This window comes from Odontesthes bonariensis, chromosome 24 (genome assembly GCF_027942865.1).
Source record: "Odontesthes bonariensis isolate fOdoBon6 chromosome 24, fOdoBon6.hap1, whole genome shotgun sequence".
NCBI lineage: Eukaryota > Metazoa > Chordata > Actinopteri > Atheriniformes > Atherinopsidae > Odontesthes > Odontesthes bonariensis.
The window spans coordinates 29393691-29416895 of NC_134529.1; the positions used below are offsets into that span (position 1 = coordinate 29393691).

The 23205-nt window shown below is 44.3% G+C and overlaps 1 protein-coding gene across 2 annotated transcripts; it reads left to right on the top strand.

Moving 5' to 3' along the window:
* The first annotated feature begins 3624 nt into the window (after positions 1 to 3624).
* tube1 (tubulin, epsilon 1) lies at positions 3625 to 22035 on the top strand. Of its 2 annotated transcripts, XM_075458859.1 has the most exons (12): positions 3625 to 3823; positions 3982 to 4055; positions 10424 to 10476; positions 10552 to 10606; positions 10886 to 11001; positions 11944 to 12065; positions 17412 to 17599; positions 17701 to 17873; positions 18611 to 18751; positions 19703 to 19843; positions 20927 to 21101; positions 21513 to 22033. In XM_075458859.1, exons 1-12 carry the CDS (start codon positions 3799 to 3801, stop codon positions 21669 to 21671), a joined length of 1422 nt encoding a protein of 473 aa, XP_075314974.1. In that variant the 5' UTR covers positions 3625 to 3798; the 3' UTR covers positions 21672 to 22033. The 2 variants fall into 2 exon arrangements, with proteins under 2 accessions (XP_075314974.1, XP_075314975.1); XM_075458860.1 differs by lacking the exons at positions 3625 to 3823; positions 3982 to 4055 and adding an exon at positions 9977 to 10021 and having other exon boundaries at positions 21513 to 22035.
* The last annotated feature ends 1170 nt before the right edge of the window (positions 22036 to 23205 follow it).

The following is a 23205-nucleotide window of genomic DNA, read 5'->3' on the forward strand; positions in this document are numbered from 1 at the left end:
AAAGTAGGCCACTATTTAGCTGAGATTAATTTGGAGAGACATGAGGATCCACTCATATATTGGAGCAAACAAAAGCACCAGTTTCCACATTTGTATCAGCTGGCACTGACATTTTTATGCACTCCGGCATCCTCAGTGCCATGTGAAAGGGTATTTTCGAAAGCTGGCGAGATTGTGTCAAAAAAAAAAAGGAATCGTTTGAACACGAATACTGTTAAAAAGCTTATTTTTTAAAATAAAAACCAATAACTTATATTTGTCTTGTTGCCCATACTGCTCTGTTGCAGTTTATTCCTGACTCCCGGTCCCATAAGCACTTTCCCACTCCCAGTTCCGTAAGCACTGTAGTCAGTGTACATCATTGATATATTTCATTTGAGTGATCAATTCAATTCAATTCAATTCAAAAATACTTTATTTATCCCAGAGGGAAATTAAATGTTGATGTAGCTCAATTAAATCAAAGAGTTATTATAGATGCTGATGGCTGTGGGCAGGAATGATTTCCTGTAGCGGTCCGTTTTGCATCCAAACTGAAGAAGCCTTTGACTGAAGAGACTTTGTTTTCCGATAACAGTCTCATGGAGAGGATGTTCAGGGTTGTCCATAATTCTCTTGATTTTATGCAAATCCTTCTTTGCATTATTGTCTCCAGAGGTTCCACAGTCGTCCCCAGAACAGAACCAGCCTTCTTTATCAGGTTGTTGAGTCTTTTTAGGTCCCTGGTTCTGATGCTGCTGCCCCAACAGATGACGCAAGAGGAAATGACGCTCTCAACAACAGACTTGTAGAAGATCTGCAACATCTTGTTGCAAACCTTGAAGGATCTTAGCTTCCTCAAGAAGTACAGTCTGCTCTGTCCTTTCTTGTAGATTGCTTCACTGTTGTGTCTCCAGTCCAGTCTGTTGTCCATATGAACACCAAGGTATTTATATTCCTCAACCACCTCCACTTCTTCTCCCATGATGGAAACAGGGTTTGATCTGACCCTGTTTCTCCTGAAATCTACAATCATCTCCTTTGTTTTGTTAACATTCAAGATGAGATGATTGTTCCCACACCATGTCACAAAGCGGTCCACCAGCTCTCTGTACTCAGCTTCTTGTCCATCTCTGATACACCCGACAACTGCAGAGTCATCTGAATATTTCTGTAGATGACAGGAGTCTGACTTGTACTGGAAGTCTGAAGTGTACAGAGTGAAAAGGAATGGTGAGAGTACAGTCCCCTGTGGTGCTCCTGTGCTGCTGATCACCTGGTTAGACACACAATTCTTCAGTCTGACAAACTGTGGTCTGTTTGTCAGGTAGTCATTAATCCAGGTGATTGTTGAGGCCTCCACCTGAGTCTTCTGGAGTTTCAGACGAAGCAGATCAGGCTGGATTGTGTTAAATGCACTGGAGAAATCAAAGAACATGATCCTCACAGTGCTGCCTGCTTTGTCCAGATGACAGTGGGTTTGTTGAAGCAGGTGTATGATAGCGTCTTCAACTCCAACTCCATGGCGATAAGCAAACTGCAGGGGGTCCTGATATGTGCTGGTTTGCTTACACAGGTGGGTCAACAGGAGTCTCTCCAGGACCTTCATGATGTGGGATGTCAGGGCAACAGGTCTGTAGTCATTGATGTCTGAAGGGTGAGTTTTCTTTGGTACCGGAACCAGACAGGATGTCTTCCACAACAGTGGTACCTTCTCTTGGGTCAAGCTAAGGTTGAAAAGGTGTTGCAGAATCCCACAGAGCTGCTCTGCACAGGCCTTCAACACCATAGCACTCAATAATACTTCCATATATGCAGTTTTTACACATTTATTTTCATTGAGACACAGTGACAACAATTGTTTATTTTATATTGCAGGATGCTCTAACTCAGGGTTAATTTAGTCTGTCATGTATTCCTTTTGCACAGCAGGTGTCACTAGAGAGACCGTTTCAATGAGGCTTCGGGTAAAGCCTGATTCTTACTCGGCGCAACCTCGCTTTGACCCATTGTTACTAGCTGGTCGCAAATGGCGCAAACGGTCACGTGACCCAAAATTCCGCCACGCCCCCCGTCGCAAGCTAAAAAATCCTCGCGCGTCGCAAGGGCGCGCACACAACTTTTTTTCTGACTTCGCGCGAGCTCAACCGGAAACAGCTGACCAAGAGAAAGGAAACATGAACACTGCAGAGACCGCGGTGACCGAGAGGGTGCGCCTCTACAAACATCTGTACGACACGTCTATGAAGTTACACTGGGACAACGTTGTCCCAAAGGACAACGTTTGACAACGTTCGTCTTGTTGCAAAGGACGAACATTCCACCTTCTCTTCTGTTTTTGCCGCAGCCGCTTAGCTCTGAGATACATATACAGTTCTACACCACAGGTGGCATTGTGTATGCTTTCTTCGTATGCTTTTCTTCGTCCGGTTCTTCAGCTTGTTTCCTCAACAGTGACGCCCGCTGGTCTGGAGAGAACTGCAAATGTGACGCATACTCGGCGCAAACTGCGCTTATGAGCTGAAGGAACTGTGAAGGGGCTGGCGCTTTCGATGACGTCATTAATGGTTCTCGAGCCAGAACAGTTGCGCGGTTGCGCCGAGTAAGAATCAGGCTTAATGAACCTTTGGGCTGGAAAGCCTCATTGGTTCATGAAGCCTCGTTTTGCCATCATTACCTCGAGGCACATCACCACCTTAATAGGTCACTGTCATGCAACACTTCTGACTTAAAAAGTGAAGAGGAAGAAAAGGACATTCGACCAAAGCGAAAGGTGATGTTAGCGTCTTGTAGTTTTATATTAACCTATAAATTCTACTTTTACTGTTTGAAACACACATGCAAAAACAGCCGTAATGGAAAACAGTGCCGTGCAGATGTGCACAATTAGAGTATATCAAATCAAATTTATTTGTATAGCACATTTCATGTACAAAACAATTCAAAGTGCTTCACATAAAATAAAAACATTGCAGCAGGGAGTTTAAGAAGCATTAAAAATACACAAAAGAATATAAAGAGAAACATAAAATAATTTAAATTAATTTAAAAACAAGCAACAGTCCAGATAAATTAAAAGATATCGTGAAGATTTCATGCATAGACACATGAGAAAAGAAATGTTTTTAACCTGGATTTAAAAATGTCTACATTTGGTGAAAGTTTAATTCAATATATATACTTATGTGAAGTTAGTTTTAAGTTGGATATTCGACAGACATTCGCAAGCCACTCCAACATTGCACCCGTATTGCAGACTCTACAGTAAACACACGGAGAGGACGACTGCAGCGTGTTCCAACTTCCTGTTTTCAAAATAAAATAAAAATGAAAAAAATGTGATATTTAAAGGCGGGGTAGGGGTTCTTTTTCTGGAACATTTTTTTACATATTGCTTGAAATACTCTTCACACCCCCATTGCAACCAATTAATTAAAAGTTTTGACACAAATATGAAAAGTTTTAGTGGCCTCTAAAACGTACAATCTAGGAAAAACAGGATACTGATGCCGTCTATCAAACTGCAATCTGCTCCTCCCTCCCCCTCCCCCTCCTTCCCCCTGTGCGCGTACACACTCTGCAGCGGCTAAGCTAAACCACAGCCCTTTTACAGAGACTCTCTGGCTAAACGGACCCTGATGACGCTTTAACATCCGGTTTCATGGTCAAGACGTCATCAACACTCGACAAAATACAGTTCACGCGCGAATGCAAAGAACTTTAAAAAAAAAATCATCAAGCCTCTGTTTTATGGAGTAATTCTGGACAAAGATGAGCGAATATGGCTTAGGTTAGCGTTGCAGAAGGGTTGCAGCTGCTATGACACAGTCAGTTGTTGTCCAAGGTGGGTGAAAGAAAGCTTATTCAGAAAGGACCCACAATAACTGTCGACTTTTGTTTACTGATACTTAAGTTCGCACGGGAAACGAACGTCCGTGGTTTCACCTTTTAGTTAGTTGCTATAATGCTTTAAGGTTAATAAATCCAGCCCGTGTTTTTCAGTTGGACAGTGTGGAAACCAAGTTGGCTGCAGGTTTTGGGATCTCGCTTTGCGAGAACACGCCCACGTCAATAAGGTAAGTGCAAAGCGTCTCATTTAGTCGAATTTCACTCTTTTTGTGACCCAGGAATCGTTCACAGCAACATGTTTGAAGGATAGTCCGAATTGTTCAAACTAAAATAGACCCAATGCTGTCTTTTCCTCACCTCGTTGGAAAACATTGAGTGTTTAATGAAAGATGGTTGGAGACATTCTTGTTCCAGTGAGAGTCCGACCACACCGACTCTAAGCTGTCTGTGGGCCTGCAGCACTTCAACTACAGCTGTCAATATTACTGGAAAAGTACTTTAAATATATTACTTTAAAGATTATCACACTACTATGCGGAGGACATGGCATATATGCCAGAAAAGTCCAATAAAGTAATACGATAAATGTCAAGGTACATTGTTTAAAAATAAACAAAAAGGCACACAATTTAAAGATGTTAAAAACAGCTGCTCACAACAACTCTCCTCCTAATAATCAAGCATCACTATGGAAGTCGTGGCCACAAGGAATTGTGTGATGTAGTTTTCTCCGGTCTTTCATAAAGGATTCTCCAGTGTTCAGTGCCATATGCTAAAAGAAAGCACTGAGCCTCCTTTCCTTAGTATTTATAGAGTTTAACCAGCTCTTATGATGGCTGCTGCTTAAGTACTTCCATGTCATTCAATTCAGTTAGAAACCCTCTGAAGCAAAAATGACTTTAGAACTGGACTCAATGTCTCAAGCCCTAAAATATTCAGAGAGAGGAGGCTGGTTGAAGAAGATGCTAAGAGCAAGGATACACCAGTGATTATGGAAGCTTGCTTGACATCCATGATGTCTTAAGGGCATGAAAATCATATTATTTTATTCAAATCCAAAGTAAATATTTACTTTGTCACTCACGGATAGAAACAATAAAATAAACTTGCAGGCTGCAATTGATCATTGGTGAGATGATGCAGGTGATCTGCATGTCATACCTGGTTGGAGGTGCTCCGAGGCAGGAGCAGCTCAGCTCGGCTCTGTCTGTCCAAGCTTCCTCTCCACACAACCATTACATTTACTTTGATGTTTATGTCTTTGTAGACAAAAAGAATTTAAGATATTCAATGTTTTCATTTCTTGACAATGGGCTTTTTTTTTTTAATATCACATTTAATCCCCATAACACAAAAACAGTCAGGACAGCGAATCTTCTCCCACTCTGTAACGTTTCCTTCTCCCGCTCTGTGACGTTTCCTTCTCCCACTCTGTAACGTTTCCTTCTCCCGCTCTGTAACGTTTCCTTCTCCCGCTCTGTGACGTTTCCTTCTCCCGCTCTGTGACGTTTCCTTCTCCCACTCTGTAACGTTTCCTTCTCCCGCTCTGTGACGTTTCCTTCTCCCGCTCTGTGACGTTTCCTTCTCCCGCTCTGTGACGTTTCCTTCTCCCACTCTGTAACGTTTCCTTCTCCCACTCTGTGACGTTTCCTTCTCCCACTCTGTAATGTTTCCTTCTCCCGCTCTGTGACGTTTCCTTCTCCCGCTCTGTGACGTTTCCTTCTCCCACTCTGTAACGTTTCCTTCTCCCACTCTGTGACGTTTCCTTCTCCCACTCTGTAACGTTTCCTTCTCCCGCTCTGTGACGTTTCCTTCTCCCGCTCTGTGACGTTTCCTTCTCCCGCTCTGTGACGTTTCCTTCTCCCACTCTGTAACGTTTCCTTCTCCCGCTCTGTGACGTTTCCTTCTCCCACTCTGTAACGTTTCCTTCTCCCGCTCTGTGACGTTTCCTTCTCCCACTCTGTAACGTTTCCTTCCTTCTCCCACTCTGTGACGTTTCCTTCCTTCTCCCACTCTGTAACGTTTCCTTCTCCCACTCTGTAACGTTTCCTTCTCCCACTCTGTAACGTTTCCTTCCTTCTCCCACTCTGTAACGTTTCCTTCTCCCACTCTGTAACGTTTCCTTCTCCCACTCTGTAACGTTTCCTTCTCCCACTCTGTAACGTTTCCTTCCTTCTCCCACTCTGTAACGTTTCCTTCTCCCACTCTGTAACGTTTCCTTCTCCCACTCTGTAACGTTTCCTTCTCCCACTCTGTAACGTTTCCTTCTCCCACTCTGTAACGTTTCCTTCCTTCTCCCACTCTGTAACGTTTCCTTCTCCCACTCTGTAACGTTTCCTTCTCCCACTCTGTAACGTTTCCTTCTCCCACTCTGTAACGTTTCCTTCCTTCTCCCACTCTGTAACGTTTCCTTCCTTCTCCCACTCTGTAACGTTTCCTTCTCCCACTCTGTAACGTTTCCTTCTCCCGCTCTGTAACGTTTCCTTCTCCCACTCTGTAACGTTTCCTTCTCCCACTCTGTGACGTTTCCTTCTCCCGCTCTGTAATGTTTCCTTCTCCCGCTCTGTGACGTTTCCTTCTCCCGCTCTGTGACGTTTCCTTCTCCCGCTCTGTAACGTTTCCTTCCTTCTCCCGCTCTGTGACGTTTCCTTCTCCCACTCTGTAACGTTTCCTTCCTTCTCCCGCTCTGTAACGTTTCCTTCTCCCACTCTGTGACGTTTCCTTCTCCCGCTCTGTAATGTTTCCTTCTCCCGCTCTGTGACGTTTCCTTCTCCCGCTCTGTGACGTTTCCTTCTCCCGCTCTGTAACGTTTCCTTCCTTCTCCCGCTCTGTGACGTTTCCTTCTCCCACTCTGTAACGTTTCCTTCCTTCTCCCGCTCTGTAACGTTTCCTTCTCCCACTCTGTAACGTTTCCTTCTCCCACTCTGTAACGTTTCCTTCCTTCTCCCGCTCTGTGACGTTTCCTTCTCCCACTCTGTGACGTTTCCTTCCTTCTCCCGCTCGGCTCTGTCTGTCCAAGCTTCCTCTCCACACAACCATTACATTTACTTTGATGTTTATGTCTTTGTAGACAAAAAGAATTTAAGATATTCAATGTTTTCATTTCTTGACAATGGGCTTTTTTTTTTTAATATCACATTTAATCCCCATAACACAAAAACAGTCAGGACAGCGAATCTTCTCCCACTCTGTAATGTTTCCTTCTCCCACTCTGTAACGTTTCCTTCTCCCGCTCTGTGACGTTTCCTTCCTTCTCCCGCTCTGTAACGTTTCCTTCCTTCTCCCACTCTGTAACGTTTCCTTCTCCCGCTCTGTGACGTTTCCTTCTCCCACTCTGTGACGTTTCCTTCTCCCGCTCTGTGACGTTTCCTTCCTTCTCCCACTCTGTAACGTTTCCTTCTCCCACTCTGTAACGTTTCCTTCCTTCTCCCGCTCTGTGACGTTTCCTTCTCCCGCTCTGTGACGTTTCCTTCTCCCACTCTGTGACGTTTCCTTCCTTCTCCCACTCTGTGACGTTTCCTTCCCTCTCCGTAACATTTCCTTCCTTCTCCCGCTCTGTAATGTTTCCTTCCTTCTCCCACTCTGTGACGTTTCCTTCTCCCACTCTTTAACGTTTCCTTCCTTCTCCCACTCTGTGACGTTTCCTTCTCCCACTCTGTGACGTTTCCTTCCTTCTCCCACTCTGTGACGTTTCCTTCCTTCTCCCACTCTGTGACGTTTCCTTCCTTCTCCCACTCTGTAACGTTTCCTTCCTTCTCCCGCTCTGTGACGTTTCCTTCTCCCACTCTGTAACGTTTCCTTCCTTCTCCCACTCTGTAACGTTTCCTTCCTTCTCCCACTCTGTGACGTTTCCTTCCTTCTCCCACTCTGTGACGTTTCCTTCCTTCTCCCACTCTGTGACGTTTCCTTCCTTCTCCCACTCTGTAACGTTTCCTTCCTTCTCCCACTCTGTAACGTTTCCTTCTCTCACTCTGTAACGTTTCCTTCTCCCACTCTGTAACGTTTCCTTCCTTCTCCGTAACGTTTCCTTCTCCCACTCTTTAACGTTTCCTTCTCCCACTCCGTAACGTTTCCTTCCTTCTCCGTAACGTTTCCTTCTCCCACTCTGTAACGTTTCCTTCTTCCACTCTGTAACGTTTCCTTCCTTCTCCCACTCTGTAACGTTTCCTTCCTTCTCCCACTCTGTAACGTTTCCTTCTCCCACTCTGTAACGTTTCCTTCTCCCACTCTGTAACGTTTCCTTCTCCCACTCTGTAACGTTTCCTTCTCCCACTCTGTAACGTTTCCTTCTCCCACTCTGTAACGTTTCCTTCTCCCACTCTGTAACGTTTCCTTCCTTCTCCCACTCTGCAACGTTTCCTTCTCCCACTCTGTAACGTGGGACAAAGGTTTCCCACAGTAATCCCTTGTCCGTGTGCTTCTATCAGCTGTTGATGAATGAGGGTTCTTGATGCAGCGCCATCTGAGGGGTCAGAGATCACGGGGGTCCAGCTTAGGCTTGCTCCCTCGTCCTTTACACTGAAACGTCTCCAGATTCCTGGAATGATAACCTTCTGACACAGCTGCATCATACCATCATTTAGGATCTGTCAGGTGCAAAGTAACTCTGTTCTTAATAACCCATACTTTAGAGATACACCAATTCCAATTTTTTTTTTGGTCAACCACATACAATAATTAGTGGTAGTTTTGTTTTAACAGGAAATTAAACGTGAAACAACATTGATCATGAAAAACGTTCACATTTAATTCCAAAACTCCAACCAGGTTTCAAGGCTCGTCCAAGTGTTCCAGTTTCTTTGTTGAAGATGCAGCAGACAATGAATGATTACATCTCCTCTTTAATGCCCTACACCATAAGTCCTTCAAATCAGAAAAAAAGGACAAACGTTTTACAACATTTAACCTCAAAACACCGTGAACTTGAAATAAAGTCACTTTTGGAAATGAAAACGGTGAATTTGGGGATTTTAGAATCTTATTTGACTTGCTGGTGCCACTAAAGTGACCTGCTGCAACAGGTTTTGCCATCAAACCATCCACCGCTGTGAGCTCAGTCACGGTTGTAAAAACGTGGCTGAGCTGACTGCTTGGTTTTTATACTCCACCCCTTTAGTTAGACACTGGCGGTTCACATTCACATCTAATGGCTAATTGCAGCTGTTGTACCTTTGTGAAACTCTCTGACTTTAGCAGCTTTGCTGCAGAGAACAGCTGGAAGCAGACAAAACTACAGTTCCTGCAGCTTTAAGAACTTGCCATGCCCTCTAGTGGTGCAACGGATCATCATTGATCCGTGATCCGTTCGGATCAATTATTTCGGTTCGGCACACACATGATCCGCGGATTGATTTATGAAAAAAAAAAAATGTGCGCATGTTCAGTCCTCACACCGCCGTTACCATTCCTGCTAGTTCCAGGGACAGAGCTACTTTCCAGGCTCTGGGTAAAAGTCTGCAACAGTTCCCTCTTCAATAAGCAAACAGTCCTATGGCTCGTTTGTGATTTTTTTGTTCTCAGCGTACAACATGTAGAACAGTGGGCATGGAAAATAAAAGTAGGCTAGACTTCGGTGACTACTGTAACGATAACTGCTGCCTCTGTCTGTTTCCATAATACTCGCGCTGCCACACAAACCTGTCGCCTAGGCTACCACACGGACATAACACGTAGCTGACATAGCGATAGCTAACATAAAGAAAACCCCTAACCTGCAACACAGCGTGGTCATGGCGAGCGGAGGAACAGAAGAGCGCCCCACGTCATTTAAATCCCGTTTCGGAGCATTTTGGCTTCCCTGTCAAATTTAATGAAGGAAAGAGGTTGGTGGATAAAACCGTGACGGTGTGTAGGCACTGTGGCACAAGAAAGCCACACAACAGTTGTTGAGCACAACCGCTCATCACCGCGGTGTTTAAGCAGCCCCTTCCTTCACAATCCGACCGGGCTAAAGCGATCACAAACGCTATCGGTGTGTTTTTATGTTGCACTTTAAGTTGTTTTTCTTTGATTATGTTGAAAAGAAGATGTTGATTGTGGACTTTAAGTTGATTTTATATATTTCAATTTAATAACTTAAAAGTGTTAATAAACAAAAAGACAAAACATGTTTATTTGTCTTGTCTTTTTTTTTTTTTTGCTGATCCGAAAAATGATCCGATCCGTGACTCTGATCCGAGGAACGATCCGAACCGTGAGTTTTTTGATCCGTTGCACCCTTAATGCCCTCTCAGCAACTTAAGCATATAAACTGATTCTGGTTTACCCTTTATAACTGTAGCTAAACCAAAAGGTGACTCACAAATTTAATGTCAAATGTAATCAGAAACAAATACTCCTTCTTGGTTGAAAAGTAGGAAGAAATAAAGTCGGATCAAATGCTTATTCAGTACATGATTGAAGAGAGAGCTTGGGCCTTATTTTTCTGGTTTTGGCCTTCCTTTGAGTTACAGTAACGGTGTTCCAACCAGAATCTTTTCTGAAACTAGGGAACATAACTACACGAGCTAAAACTAAGGTGGAACAAAGCTGACGAGTAAAGTGCCCCAGAAACGCTTCACACAACAGGTCTCTAATGTTTCTTTCTTCTCCTCAGAGAGGATTATATGACGAGGCCCTGAGTAGCTTTTTCCGGAATGTGGATTCAAGGTAATTGCACCTGCTTTGTTAGAAGGGTGGATACATAAGCGTTGTCCTTTTCATATATTTACTGTACATTTCCAGGAACAATGATGGTGTTTGTGGTGTCGGTGGGAGAATCCAGCATCTTAAAGCCAGGGTAAGTATTACCAGCTGCCAAATAACGGCTCGAGAGAACATTTATCTTCTACTCTTCACAGCAAACTTTTATTAGAACTAGCCATAACAAAACAGTCCGATCAATACATAACTCATACAAACCAATGAGGTGTACATTCTTTTTCCAGCTTATTTTGAGTTTGGATTGAATCCTGCGTGATCAAAGGCTTGACTGTCATTGGGCCACAAAGAAGAGTTATGAAATGTCTGCAATGCAAGTGTACGTGCTGGCCACATTCTCACATCTTTGAATCCGCAGGCGGTCCTGGTAGATATGGAGGAGGGCGTGGTCAGCCAGATCCTGCAGGGCCCATTAAGAGAGGTGTTCGACAGCACTCAGCTCCTCACAGACGTGTCGGGTTCAGGCAACAACTGGTGAGAGACAGACTCGCCGCAGGAGTCCTTCGCAGTGGGCGGAGCAAATGTGGCACGCCATCATTTTTAACATACCACAGCTATTTTACAATCATTCACACGTGCTGTTATACATACTGGGTTCTGATGCTGTGCTGCTCAGAAAAGGAGAGGAGGACTGTTCAGAATTTTCTGCAAGGGATAAAGAAGAATTCATATCTACTTACATACAGAAACATTGTTTTTCAGGGAGCTAAAAGAAACAAGGCAACACAGCAGTAATCTGATTACTGCTGTATGTTGTTCCCTTTCTCAGGCAGGGTGGTGTTCATACTCCCTGTAGGTTTTATTTTGCGTGACAGTCGACAGTGTTTTAAAAAAAAAAAAAAAAAGAAAGTCCACGTGAAGCAGTGTGGTTGGTGAGTCACTGGGAAAGGAATTCTCAGCATGATAAATGGGAGTTCACACGAGACAGTTCTGTTAGAGCTGTGACAGCGTTTTGATACCTCTGAACAACAAGCTCGTTCATCCTGAAGGTGCAGGGTGGCAGATTTGAGCTTTTCTTTTAAGAAACAAACTGACACTTTAATTGTGAGCGACCATTAGCTTCGTTTCCACGTGTGAGTCTTAAGAAAATAATGTTGTCTCTACCCCATATTTTTTGTTCTGTTCATTTAGCATGAACCGTGAGTGGTTTTGTCCTTGGTCATCTCAATGCCTGCACATAGGGCACCAGAGCAGCTCAACACGTGTTAAAGTCAGATAATCCCATTATCACAGCTCATAGGCTGGGAAGCCTTCACACTATACACAACCTTTTAATTGGCCTCTGTTCATTCATTGTGTGGAAAGTTCAAATTTCATGTTGAGTATTTTACAGTTTTAGTTTGTAAATGAATCAACATGATACAACATTGAAGCTTTTGTTCAGATTTTAGTGATGAGCAAACCTTTTTCATGCAGGGCAGTGGGACACATGACGTACGGCTCAGCCTACGGGGAACTGATAATGGACAAGCTGAGGAAGGCAGCAGAGCACTGCGACTGTCTGCAGTGCTTCTTTCTCATTCACTCTATGGGAGGAGGTCAGCACTGAAACACTTTGACCACCCTCACCTAAACAAACAGATTTGACTCCAGATTGTTTCCATATATTTCAGATTTATCCCCTGCAAAGCTGAATTTCTTTGGCAAAAACTTTTAAGTACACTGCTCAAGAAAGTAAAGGGGACACCTAAACAACACAGTGGAACTCCAAATCAATCCCACCTCAGTGAAACCAACCTGTCCAGTTAGGCAGCAGCACTGACTGTGGATCAGTTCCACCTGCTGCTGTGCAAATGGAACAGACAACAGGTGCAAATCAAATCAAAATCAAATCAAATTTATTTATATAGCACATTTCATGTACAAACAGTTCAAAGTGCTTTACATAAAATAAAAGCATTGCAGCAGGGAGTGCAAGAAGCATTAAAAATGCATAAAAGAATATAAAGAGAAACAAATAAAATCATTTAAATGAATTTAAAAACAGGCAACAGTCTAGATAAGTTAAAAGATATTTCATGCATAGACACATGAGAAACTAAATGTCTTTAACCTGGATTTAAAAATGTCTACATTTGGTGAAAGTTTAATCTACACTGGCAGTTTGTTCCACTTGTTTGCAGCATAATTTAAATATAACATAAAGTTCTAGAATGCGCCGCTGAGGGTGGCAGCACGTTGGAGTAGCTCTGTACCTCACATTGAGATTTTCTTTTTTTTCTAATTTTCATTCCTGTTTTTTTCTTGGAAGAAATTGCATTTTTTGGACAACTGTTCCTTCCTGCCTTGGATGCTGTGCAGCTGGATTGATTTTTTTTCCCCAATACTTTTGTATATTTTGCTCTTTTGTTATGATGCATAACCATAGCAACAGGGTGGTTTACAACAGGGAGCAGCTGATTAACATTGGAAAAGCAGAAATAATTCGACAACTGTAGCCAGAAATCCCACTGGAATTGAAAAGGAGGCGTCGTGGATGCAGAGCAGGAGCAAAGAGGAGAGAAAGAAAGAAGAAGTTCAAACCATCTCTGCCATCCGTCATCATCATGCCGGGCTTCCTGACTGTACGAGCAGATCGAGATTTAAAGAGTAGCAGGAAAAGGAAAGGGGGTGGATTGGCAGTGCTTGTCAACAACAGATGGTGTCACCCAGGACATGTTACTGTGAAGAGTCGTCTCTGCAGTCCTGACATTGAACTATTGGCAGTAAGTTTTCCTCCATATTATTTGCCAAGAGAGTTCACCAGTGTTGTTTTGGTGGCTGTTTACATTCCACCCTCAGCTGTTGCCGACACTGCATGTGATGTCATCAGTTCCGTTGTTGCTAAGATACAGACACAACACCCCAATTCTTTTGTGGCAATATCTGGTGATTTTAATCATGCCTCACTCTCTGCTACACTGCCAACTTTTCAACAGTTTGTCAGCTGCTCTACCAGAGAAAACAAGACATTGGATTTGTTTTACACAAATGTCAAGGATTCATACATTTCCAAATCAAGACCTCCCCTGGGTAAATCTGATCACAACCTTGTTTTTCTCTGTTCAGCATATAAACCCCTTGTCCAGAGACTACCTGTCACAAAAAGGACTGTTAGAAAGTGGTCACAGGAAGCTGAAGAAGCCTTACAGGGTTGTTTTGATACAACCGATTGGATTTCTCTTTGTAAGCCACATGGAGAGGACATTAATGCCATGACTGAGTGTGTGACTGACTATATAAACTTCTGTGTGGACAACACCATCCCCACCAGAACAGTGAGATGCTTCCCTAATAACAAACCCTGGATCACCAGTGAGCTAAAGGAACTATTGAACAAGAAAAAAAGAGCCTTTAGGGAGCGAGACAGGGAGTTACTGAGGAGTATACAGAAGCAGCTCAAAGTCAAGATCAGAGAGAGCAAGGAGGTGTATAGAAAGAAGCTTGAGAGTAAACTGCAGAGGAGCAATATCAGAGATGTGTGGTCAGGAATGAAGAAGATCACAGGCCTCAAGCAGAGAGAGGATCGGATGGATGGAAGTCTGGACAGAGCAAATGAGCTGAACACATTCTTCAACAGGTTCAGTTCAGGAACAAGCTCACCATCCTCCCCTCCTGTTCCCAGCCAAAGAGACATCCCACCCTCCTCTGACCCACAGCTTTCCTGTAACATCTCCACCTCCACCTCAGTCATGGATTCTTCTGCTTCCACTAGTTTGTCTTCAACCAAATCAGGAGATGCTGCTGTCCCCTTTGCCTCCCCCTCCCACTTTTCTGTTTCTAGAAGTCAGGTGAGGAGGCAGTTGGAGAGACTGAACCTGAACAAGGCTGCAGGTCCAGATGGTGTCAGCCCCAGAGTCCTGAAGGCCTGTGCAGAGCAGCTCTGTGGGATTCTGCAACACCTTTTCAACCTTAGCTTGACCCAAGAGAAGGTACCACTGTTGTGGAAGACATCCTGTCTGGTTCCGGTACCAAAGAAAACTCATCCTTCAGTCATCAATGACTACAGACCTGTTGCCCTGACATCCCACATCATGAAGGTCCTGGAGAGACTCCCGTTGACCCACCTGTGTAAGCAAACCAGCACATATCAGGACCCCCTGCAGTTTGCTTATCGCCATGGAGTTGGAGTTGAAGACGCTATCATACACCTGCTTCAACAAACCCACTGTCATCTGGACAAAGCAGGCAGCACTGTGAGGATCATGTTCTTTGATTTCTCCAGTGCATTTAACACAATCCAGCCTGATCTGCTTCGTCTGAAACTCCAGAAGACTCAGGTGGAGGCCTCAACAATCACCTGGATTAATGACTACCTGACAAACAGACCACAGTTTGTCAGACTGAAGAATTGTGTGTCTAACCAGGTGATCAGCAGCACAGGAGCACCACAGGGGACTGTACTCTCACCATTCCTTTTCACTCTGTACACTTCAGACTTCCAGTACAAGTCAGACTCCTGTCATCTACAGAAATATTCAGATGACTCTGCAGTGGTCGGGTGTATCAGAGATGGACAAGAAGCTGAGTACAGAGAGCTGGTGGACCGCTTTGTGACATGGTGTGGGAACAATCATCTCATCTTGAATGTTAACAAAACAAAGGAGATGATTTCAGGAGAAACAGGGTCAGATCAAACCCTGTTTCCATCATGGGAGAAGAAGTGGAGGTGGTTGAGGAATATAAATACCTTGGTGTTCATATGGACAACAGACTGGACTGGAGACACAACAGTGAAGCCATCTACAAGAAAGGACAGAGCAGACTACTTCTTAAGGAAGCTAAGATCCTTCAAGGTTTGCAACAAGATGTTGCAGATCTTCTACAAGTCTGTTGTTGAGAGCGTCATTTCCTCTTGCGTCATCTGTTGGGGCAGCAGCATCAGAACCAGGGACCTAAAAAGACTCAACAACCTGATAAAGAAGGCTGGTTCTGTTCTGGGGACGACTGTGGAACCTCTGGAGACAATAATGCAAAGAAGGATTTTGCATAAAATCAAGAGAATTATGGACAACCCTGAACATCCTCTCCATGAGACTGTTATCGGAAAACAAAGTCTCTTCAGTCAAAGGCTTCTTCAGTTTGGATGCAAAACGGACCGCTACAGGAAATCTTTCCTGCCCACAGCCATCAGCATCTATAATAACTCCTTGATTTAATTGAGTTACATCAACATTTAATTTCCCTCTGGGATAAATAAAGTATTTTTGAATTGAATTTGAATTGAATTGAATTGAATTGAATAACAGCTAAATGCTGCTTCTCCATGTTTAGTCTGGACTCTGGACTGGACCAGCTGACCTGAGTGCTTGGATCCAAGAGCTCTGCTGATGAGAGGCAGTTAGCAAGACCACCCCTGTAAAGGAGTGGGTCTGCAGGTGGTGACCACCTGTTCTCATCCTTTCAGCCTGATGTTTTGGGCACTTTTGCTTTTTGTCAGTGCTCTCACCCCCAGAGGTAGCATGAGGCGGTGTCTGCAACCCACAGAAGGTGCTCAGGTAGTGCAGCTCGTCCAGGATGGCACATCAATGTGAGCTGTGCTCTTCAGGGATGAGAGCAGGTTCACACTGAGCACATGTGACCGACGGGACAGAGTCTGGAGACGCCGTGGAGAAGGTTCTGCTGCCTGCAGCATCCTCCAGCATGAGCGGTGTGGCGGGGGGTCAGTGATGGTGTGAGGCAGCACAGCCCTCCATGTGCTAGCCAGAGGTACCCTGACTGCCATTAGGTACCGGGATGAGACCCTCAGACCCAGTGTGAGACCACATGCTGGTGCAGTGGGCCCTGGGGTCCTTCTGATGCATGACAACGCTTGGCCTCATGTGGCTGAAGTGTGTCAGCAGCTCCTGCATGATGAAGGCATTGATGCTATGGACCGACCCGTTCCCAAGACCTGAATCCAATCCAGCACATCTGGGACATCGTGTCAGGTTCCATCCACCAACGCCACGTTGCACCAGGAGCTGAGTGATGCTTTAAGCCAGGGCTGGGAGGAGATCCCTCAGGAGAAGATCCGCCGCCTCATCAGGAGCACAGGCAGGTGGAGGCCATACAGGCAGGTGGAGGCCGTACAGGCAGGTGGAGGCCGTACAGGCAGGTGGAGGCCACACAGGCAGGTGGAGGCCGCACAGGCAGGTGGAGGCCGCACAGGCAGGTGGAGGCCGTACAGGCAGGTGGAGGCCACACAGGCAGGTGGAGGCCGCACAGGCAGGTGGAGGCCGCACAGGCAGGTGGAGGCCCTACAGGCAGGTGGAGGCCACACAGGCAGGTGGAGGTCACACACTCTACTGAGCCTCATTTTGACTCCACTGAAGTTGGATCAGCCTGATGTGATTTCCACTTTTATTTTGAGTAGGATTCCAAATCCAGAGCTCCATGGGATCATTTAGATTCACATGGATCATTTTTATGTTGCTTTGTTCGCTACGGATTCCACTGTGTAATGAATAAGGATTTTCGACTGGAATAGTTCATTCATTGAGGAAGTATTATTTTAGTGTTCCCTTTATTTATTTTTAGCTGTGTAGTTAAAGCTATCGTATGTGAAACTCCTCACAAGAAAGAAGAACATGACATCTGTTCTCAAACGGATGTCATGTTCTCTTTCAGTCCTCACCTGTGTCACACCAGGGGTGTGTTGTGGTGTCTGCAGAGACCTGCCTGGATTTAAATGTTTTATTTTATTTTTATTTTTACCTGAGCTGTGAGCAATGGATGTGTAATCTGGATGTGAAGATCCTGTAAAACATCTGCTCTCTGACACATTTCCACAATGTGCTGGATGAAACAGATATTAGTGATGTCAGAGACATGCTTCTTAATACGAACACAGTTTCTGAAAACAGGGTTTTTAGTTCTCAGGCAGACATTAACAGTTGCTGTGTCCCTGCACTGACTGCTTTAAGGCACTGGTTCCGGACTGGGGACCAGAGTCCTCAGACTGCTGGAAGAGGAGTTCCCTGATGTGTGTCGCATCGTCACCTCCATGTACCCGTCTGCAGAGGATGATGTCATCACTTCTCCGTACAACAGCGTCCTTGCCATGAAAGAGCTCACAGAGCACGCTGACTGTGTCCTGCCGGTGGAAAACCAGGTTTGACCTTTTCTACGTCTCGTGCTTTCCCTCTCTCTGTAGACGTGTGTGCAGCATGGCATGTACAAATCCAAACTGTGTATGTTTTCCCTCTACTGCAGTCTTTGGTGGACATTGTGAACAAGATTAGTCTTCTGTCCCACGGTGCAAAACCAGGCTTGACTATCAAGAGAGACAGCACAGTCATCTCCGGACAGGGTGGGCTTTGTGGGGCAGAGAAGCCTTTCGATGCCATGAATAACATCGTGGCTAACCTGCTGCTTAATATAACGAGGTACGATGCTACTTTCTGCTCTCACACAGTAGGGTCCTATGTGTGGATATGAAAGGCTCATCATATGTCAATGTTGGCTTTATCTGGAGTGTGTTTAGCAACACGATTGAAGTTGTATCAGATCATTTCTTATTCGGAACACTTAAAAAAGCCTGTATGTATACCCTGTATGAAAGTATATGTATTCATGTTTACTCCGTTTTTCTTTGAATTGGCTCTCATCTAATTGTTAAGTGTGAGTTTTGAAATGCAATACTCTTCAGTGCACAGAGTTTTCTGTAATTACGGTGTTCCTCACACTACTAAAGGAAAGGCATCTGACTGCTCCTGAATTTAATCATCAAGAACTATTCTGCGCCACTAGGGGTCCAATCTCAGATGGCCCGGCCCCACCAGAGTCCTGGTCTAAACTTCTTGGATTCAGTATGGGTTACATCAAGAGAAAAAGAAAGATACAGGAGGTTTAAACATAACTGTTTAGAATGAAAGTCTGTAGCTTTCTTTAAAAACTATCCAAACATGCATCCTTATACCAAGGAAAGGAACAAAATAAAAAAAAATGTTTTCTCTTCACTGGTCTTATTGTTATGTGAGAATTGTTTCCTTTTGTGCATCGGACCTTTGCACAGCCCTGTTTTGTATTTTTAAATAATTGAAAATATTGATTTGGATGGAGTTAAAGTGAAAATATGTACTTCACACTTTAATCACTATGGGTTTGTTTTCTTTTGTTCCAGCTCGGCACGTTTCGAGGGTTCCCTGAACATGGATCTGAATGAGATTGCCATGAACTTGGTTCCCTTCCCTCGGCTGCACTACCTGGTGCCCAGCCTCACGCCCCTCTACACCCTGGCAGATGTCAGCGTCCCCAGCAGAAGGTCTGCTTTCTGGCTGTCAGGGCAGCTATTTTTACCTCTGTTGTTCTGTGCAGCTCACGTGAACTCCTCTGAGATGTGCACAAAATATGGGGAGGCGCCAGCAGCTTTATGGGACTGATGGTTAGTGTGTTACGGTGGGGATAGGCAACAGGGTTACTGTCACAATCAAGATGGGAACAATTTGGTGACGTGTGCATGTATGAGGATTTGGCAAATAAAAGTGACAAATAATGTAAGTGATATTGATCGTAAGAAACGTATCATTTTTCTGCATTAGATAAATCTTTTGATGTATGGACAACATGGTAAAACTCAAGTTTGGACTTTAACACATGCAAACATTTCCATGTGCTTGCCTTATGTTACCCACAGTGGTATTCAGAAGGAGTAACAGCTGCTCTCTTATTTTCCTTTTGCTCATTTAAAACTTTGCAGTTCTTCTAATCAGTCATTTACTTGGAACGAGAGGCTTGCGATCTGAAACGCCTGAACTCTAGCCTTCATTGTTGTACATCAAAGGTGGCGACTTTAAGTTTGGAATTCCAGGGCTGAGATGGAAAAAAAACACCAGTCCACTTTGCTCCCACCCAACAACAGCTGCCTTAAAAAGGCGTGTGTGAGCCCGGCAGAGCTGCTCATTGGTCAGAAAGCGTGGCGCTTGGACTGAATAGCTCTCAGAAGTAAATACATGTGACTTTGTGAATGCAGAGCAGGGCGTTGCTTGAAAATATCATGCTTGCCCACATCCCTTCATAAATAAGGGTGAAGAAATTCTTCTTTGTCAAACGCTGGCCTCTTTGGCCTCGCCACTCGCAGAGCTTCAGCTGAGTTCATGTAAAGGCCTCTTTAGTTTATCTGTCAGGAACAGAGTCGTTGGACTTGAACATGTAGAAGACTTTCAAACAATCCTCTCATCTTGACATTTTTGTGTACTTTAACTGTGTCCTCCAGATTGGATCAGATGTTCAGCGACGCCTTTAGTAAAGACCACCAGCTAATCCGAGCCGACCCCAAGAACTGTCTCTACTTGGCCTGTGCGCTCATGCTCAGGGGCAACGTGCACGTGTCTGATCTCCGCAGGAACATAGAAAGGTCAGAACACACCTAAACAGCCAACAAGTTCCTACACCCACCCCAATGGACCCAAAGATGACCTTCACACGCATGCTTCCCAATAATACCCCCATTCAGCAGCAGCAGCGCTTCATGACTGGTCCATTCAGCAGCCAGCTCGCTTCTGCTCTTTCACCACGCTGCCCTCAGAGTCAGAGCTTGTTTTCAAGAGAAACTGAAACACAGGCTGGTGTCACACTGCCTATTTGTGTGTGAAATTTAAAGATGTAAAATAGGAGGAAAAGAATCTCTTTCTGTTCGGAGTCGTCATGTTCTCCCTGTGCTGGTTTCCTCCCACAGTCCAAGGACGTGTATGTTGGCTTATTAAGTGATGCTAATTGACTACATATCTGCATTAGCATGCGCTGGTGTAGTTTACGTTAGCCCTGTGATGGAGTAAGATCAGATTTATTGGTCATGCATACATGCATACACACAAAACTTGTCCTCGGCTTTAACCAGGTTGGCACCTGTTGACATGCACATGCACAGGGTCACACACTCAGAGACAGATGCCAACCTGGAGCGGTGGGCAGCCATTCACAGCCGGGGAGCATGGGGGTACGGTGCCTTGCTCAAGGGCAGATCGGCCGTGACAAGGAGGTGGACTGACACCCCTCCAGCTGTCAGTTTCACCAATGTTTTCGAGTGGTGAGAGTGGGAATCGAACCGCCAACCTTCCGGTTATTGGACCACTGAGCCACGGCCGCCCTTAGTAGCAGCTAAGATGGGTTCCATCACCTCTAAGCAGGATAAAGGGAATAAATGGATGGTTGGGGAACTGAACATGTTGCAGCATATGCTGCTGTTTGTTACACTGGTGTTTACTTCCATAAAGATGAAAGTTTAGCAGGATGCTTTATCCAGTAAATATTGTTAGTCCTGACAAAAGAGAAATGGTGACTTTGAATGCATGATTCACTCTACAGCTATGATCATTTCTACCTTTACTTGTATAAACCAACGTTTGTAACAAACTGAACAAACTACTGCTAGTCCTTTTATCCACAACAGGGGCTTTTTTACACTCCAAACAATTAGTTTCATCCTCTTCACCCCCAGACTGAGGCCTTCACTGCCATTTGTCTCGTGGAACCAGGAAGGCTGGAAGACGGGGCTGTGTTCAGTGCCTCCTGTGGGTCACTCCCACTCCCTGTTGGCCCTGGCCAACAACACCTGTGTGAAGCCCACATTCGTGGAGCTGAGGGAGCGCTTCACCAGGCTCTACAGGAAGAAGGTGCAGTTTCACTCAGCTTGAACATTTCAGGGTGGACCATATCAAGTGGGAGCATTTCAGTAGTGCTAGTCTTTATTTTTAGACATGCAAATAGTCCATTAGATTGTGTATCTGTTTGAAAATGATGTCCTAAACGGTGGCGACTCAGATGTTGTTTGGTCAGTTGAACACTTTTGTGCAGTTATTGCAACAGTTTCTGGATTGTACGTTTTGTCCCCAAAGGATCGTCACCACTATCTTAGGAAATATTCTGACCTTTCACTTTCCTCTACCCCAAACATGACTTTATCATGTTATCATGCAGCTCTGTGCTTTCCACGCACATCTTGTTCTGAAAACTTGATTCTCTGGCAGAAGGAAAACAAACCCACAGTGTTTTCTTTTACTTCATGACTCTTTTTCTTGTTGCAGGCCCACTTGCATCACTACCTGCACGTAGAGGGGATGGAGGAGAGTGTGTTCTCAGAGGCCATGTCCTCCCTCAGCTCACTTATTGAAGAGTATCATCATTTGGATGCCACGAAGGCCAGGCTCATACCGGATGCTCCCAGACTTCATATCGCCAGATAAAGGTCCACTCTGTTGGAGGTCATATGTATGAACCTGTCTCTCTGTTTCTTTTATATAAAAAGTTTTACACAAACATATTTTTGTATCTGCTTTTTATAAATTCTATAACAATATAAGTGCCGCTCTCCCCTGAGATGACCTATTTTGAAGTGAATGAGGCCCATATTCATGTAAACCATTGTTATGCCTTTTCATACACATAAACTGGTATTTGTAAATGTCAAATGTGTGCAGGCCATACGTACAATCATTTTAAACCTTATCTGCCAAAGGTTTTGACAAAATGGAACATAAAAGCAACTATTTTGCCACAGTAATTCTCAGACTTTGTTTTTAGGATTACTCCTTTTTGAAATTGTGGTAGAAATAAGTGCAGCTGTGAGTGTCAGTCATGCTGAGACTGGGAGATTGTTCTGCTTTACTTCAGAGCTGCAGCTTCTCATGATCCATGTGTGCAGCTCCACACCAGGCTCTGTGCTGTGCGAGTTACACATCAAGCGCTCGCTTTGTCAGCTGATGCATGTTTTCTCTCTTCTGTAATCTGAAGATTTCTTTTTTACATTCCAAAACTGAGACACCGTTTCACTGATGAGAGATTCAGTTTAACATTGGATAAAATTGCACTTCTTCTTTACTTTTACTTTCATCTTCATATCTATTTAGTTTTGATTTAGTTTTTATACACGGATGAATAATTAGGGAAGTGTCTAAATCTATATATTTAGTAGGGCTGGGCGAGTTAACTCGTTATTATCGCGTTAACTCGCTAATTAATTAACGTCGATAAATATTTTATCTCGCATTAACGCAGGTTTTATTTTTAAAAAAAACTTGGGGGGTGGGTTTTTGTGCCTTTTAATGGATAGGAAAGTTCAGAGAGACAGGAAGCAGGGGGCAGAGAGAGGGGGAACGACACGCAGCACAGGGCCGTCCGATGCGGGACTCAAACCGGGGCCAGCTGCAGCGAGGACTATAGCCTCTGTACATGGGGCGCCTGCTCAACCCACTACGCCACGGACCACCCCTGTTTTATTATTTATTTTATTATTGTAAAAGTCTGCTGCTCACAGGCTTATTTTGTAAAAGTCTGCTGCTCACAGGCTTTTATTTTGTAAAAGTCTGCTGCTGTCTGCTGTGGAACAGGAAAAGAAAGTAATCGGCGGATCCACCAAACATGGAGAAGGGTACGGAACTTTTACTCGGCCATTTTCATGTTAAAGTTCTTCCAGACGGCGGAGTCGACAGAACCAAAGTCATCTGTAAACACTGCCAAGTTGAACTGTCTTCTCAGCGTAGTAGTTCCAGTCTAAAATATCACTTAAAGGCAAAACACACAACTGATAGCAGCAAGTCATTCAAGGAAACAGACAGTGGAGCGAGGCTTCTACATAAAAACTACAGAAAGATGCTGATGTTAAAAGTGTGTTTGCACAACAAATGTTATGGCACTTTCATTCATATGGCAGCACATTTAAAATAAAACTAAATGCTAAAAGCTATACACTACTTTTGGATTCATTTTTCGTTGCCCAGC

Excerpts from the sequence above, each read along its gene's own strand:
- tube1 (XM_075458859.1), top strand. The coding sequence starts at position 3,799 with ATGACACAGTCAGTTGTTGTCCAAG. Across the intron at positions 17,600-17,700 it reads TCCTGCCGGTGGAAAACCAG|TCTTTGGTGGACATTGTGAA; the intron begins GTTTGACCTTTT and ends CCTCTACTGCAG. Across the intron at positions 21,102-21,512 it reads CCAGGCTCTACAGGAAGAAG|GCCCACTTGCATCACTACCT; the intron begins GTGCAGTTTCAC and ends TTCTTGTTGCAG.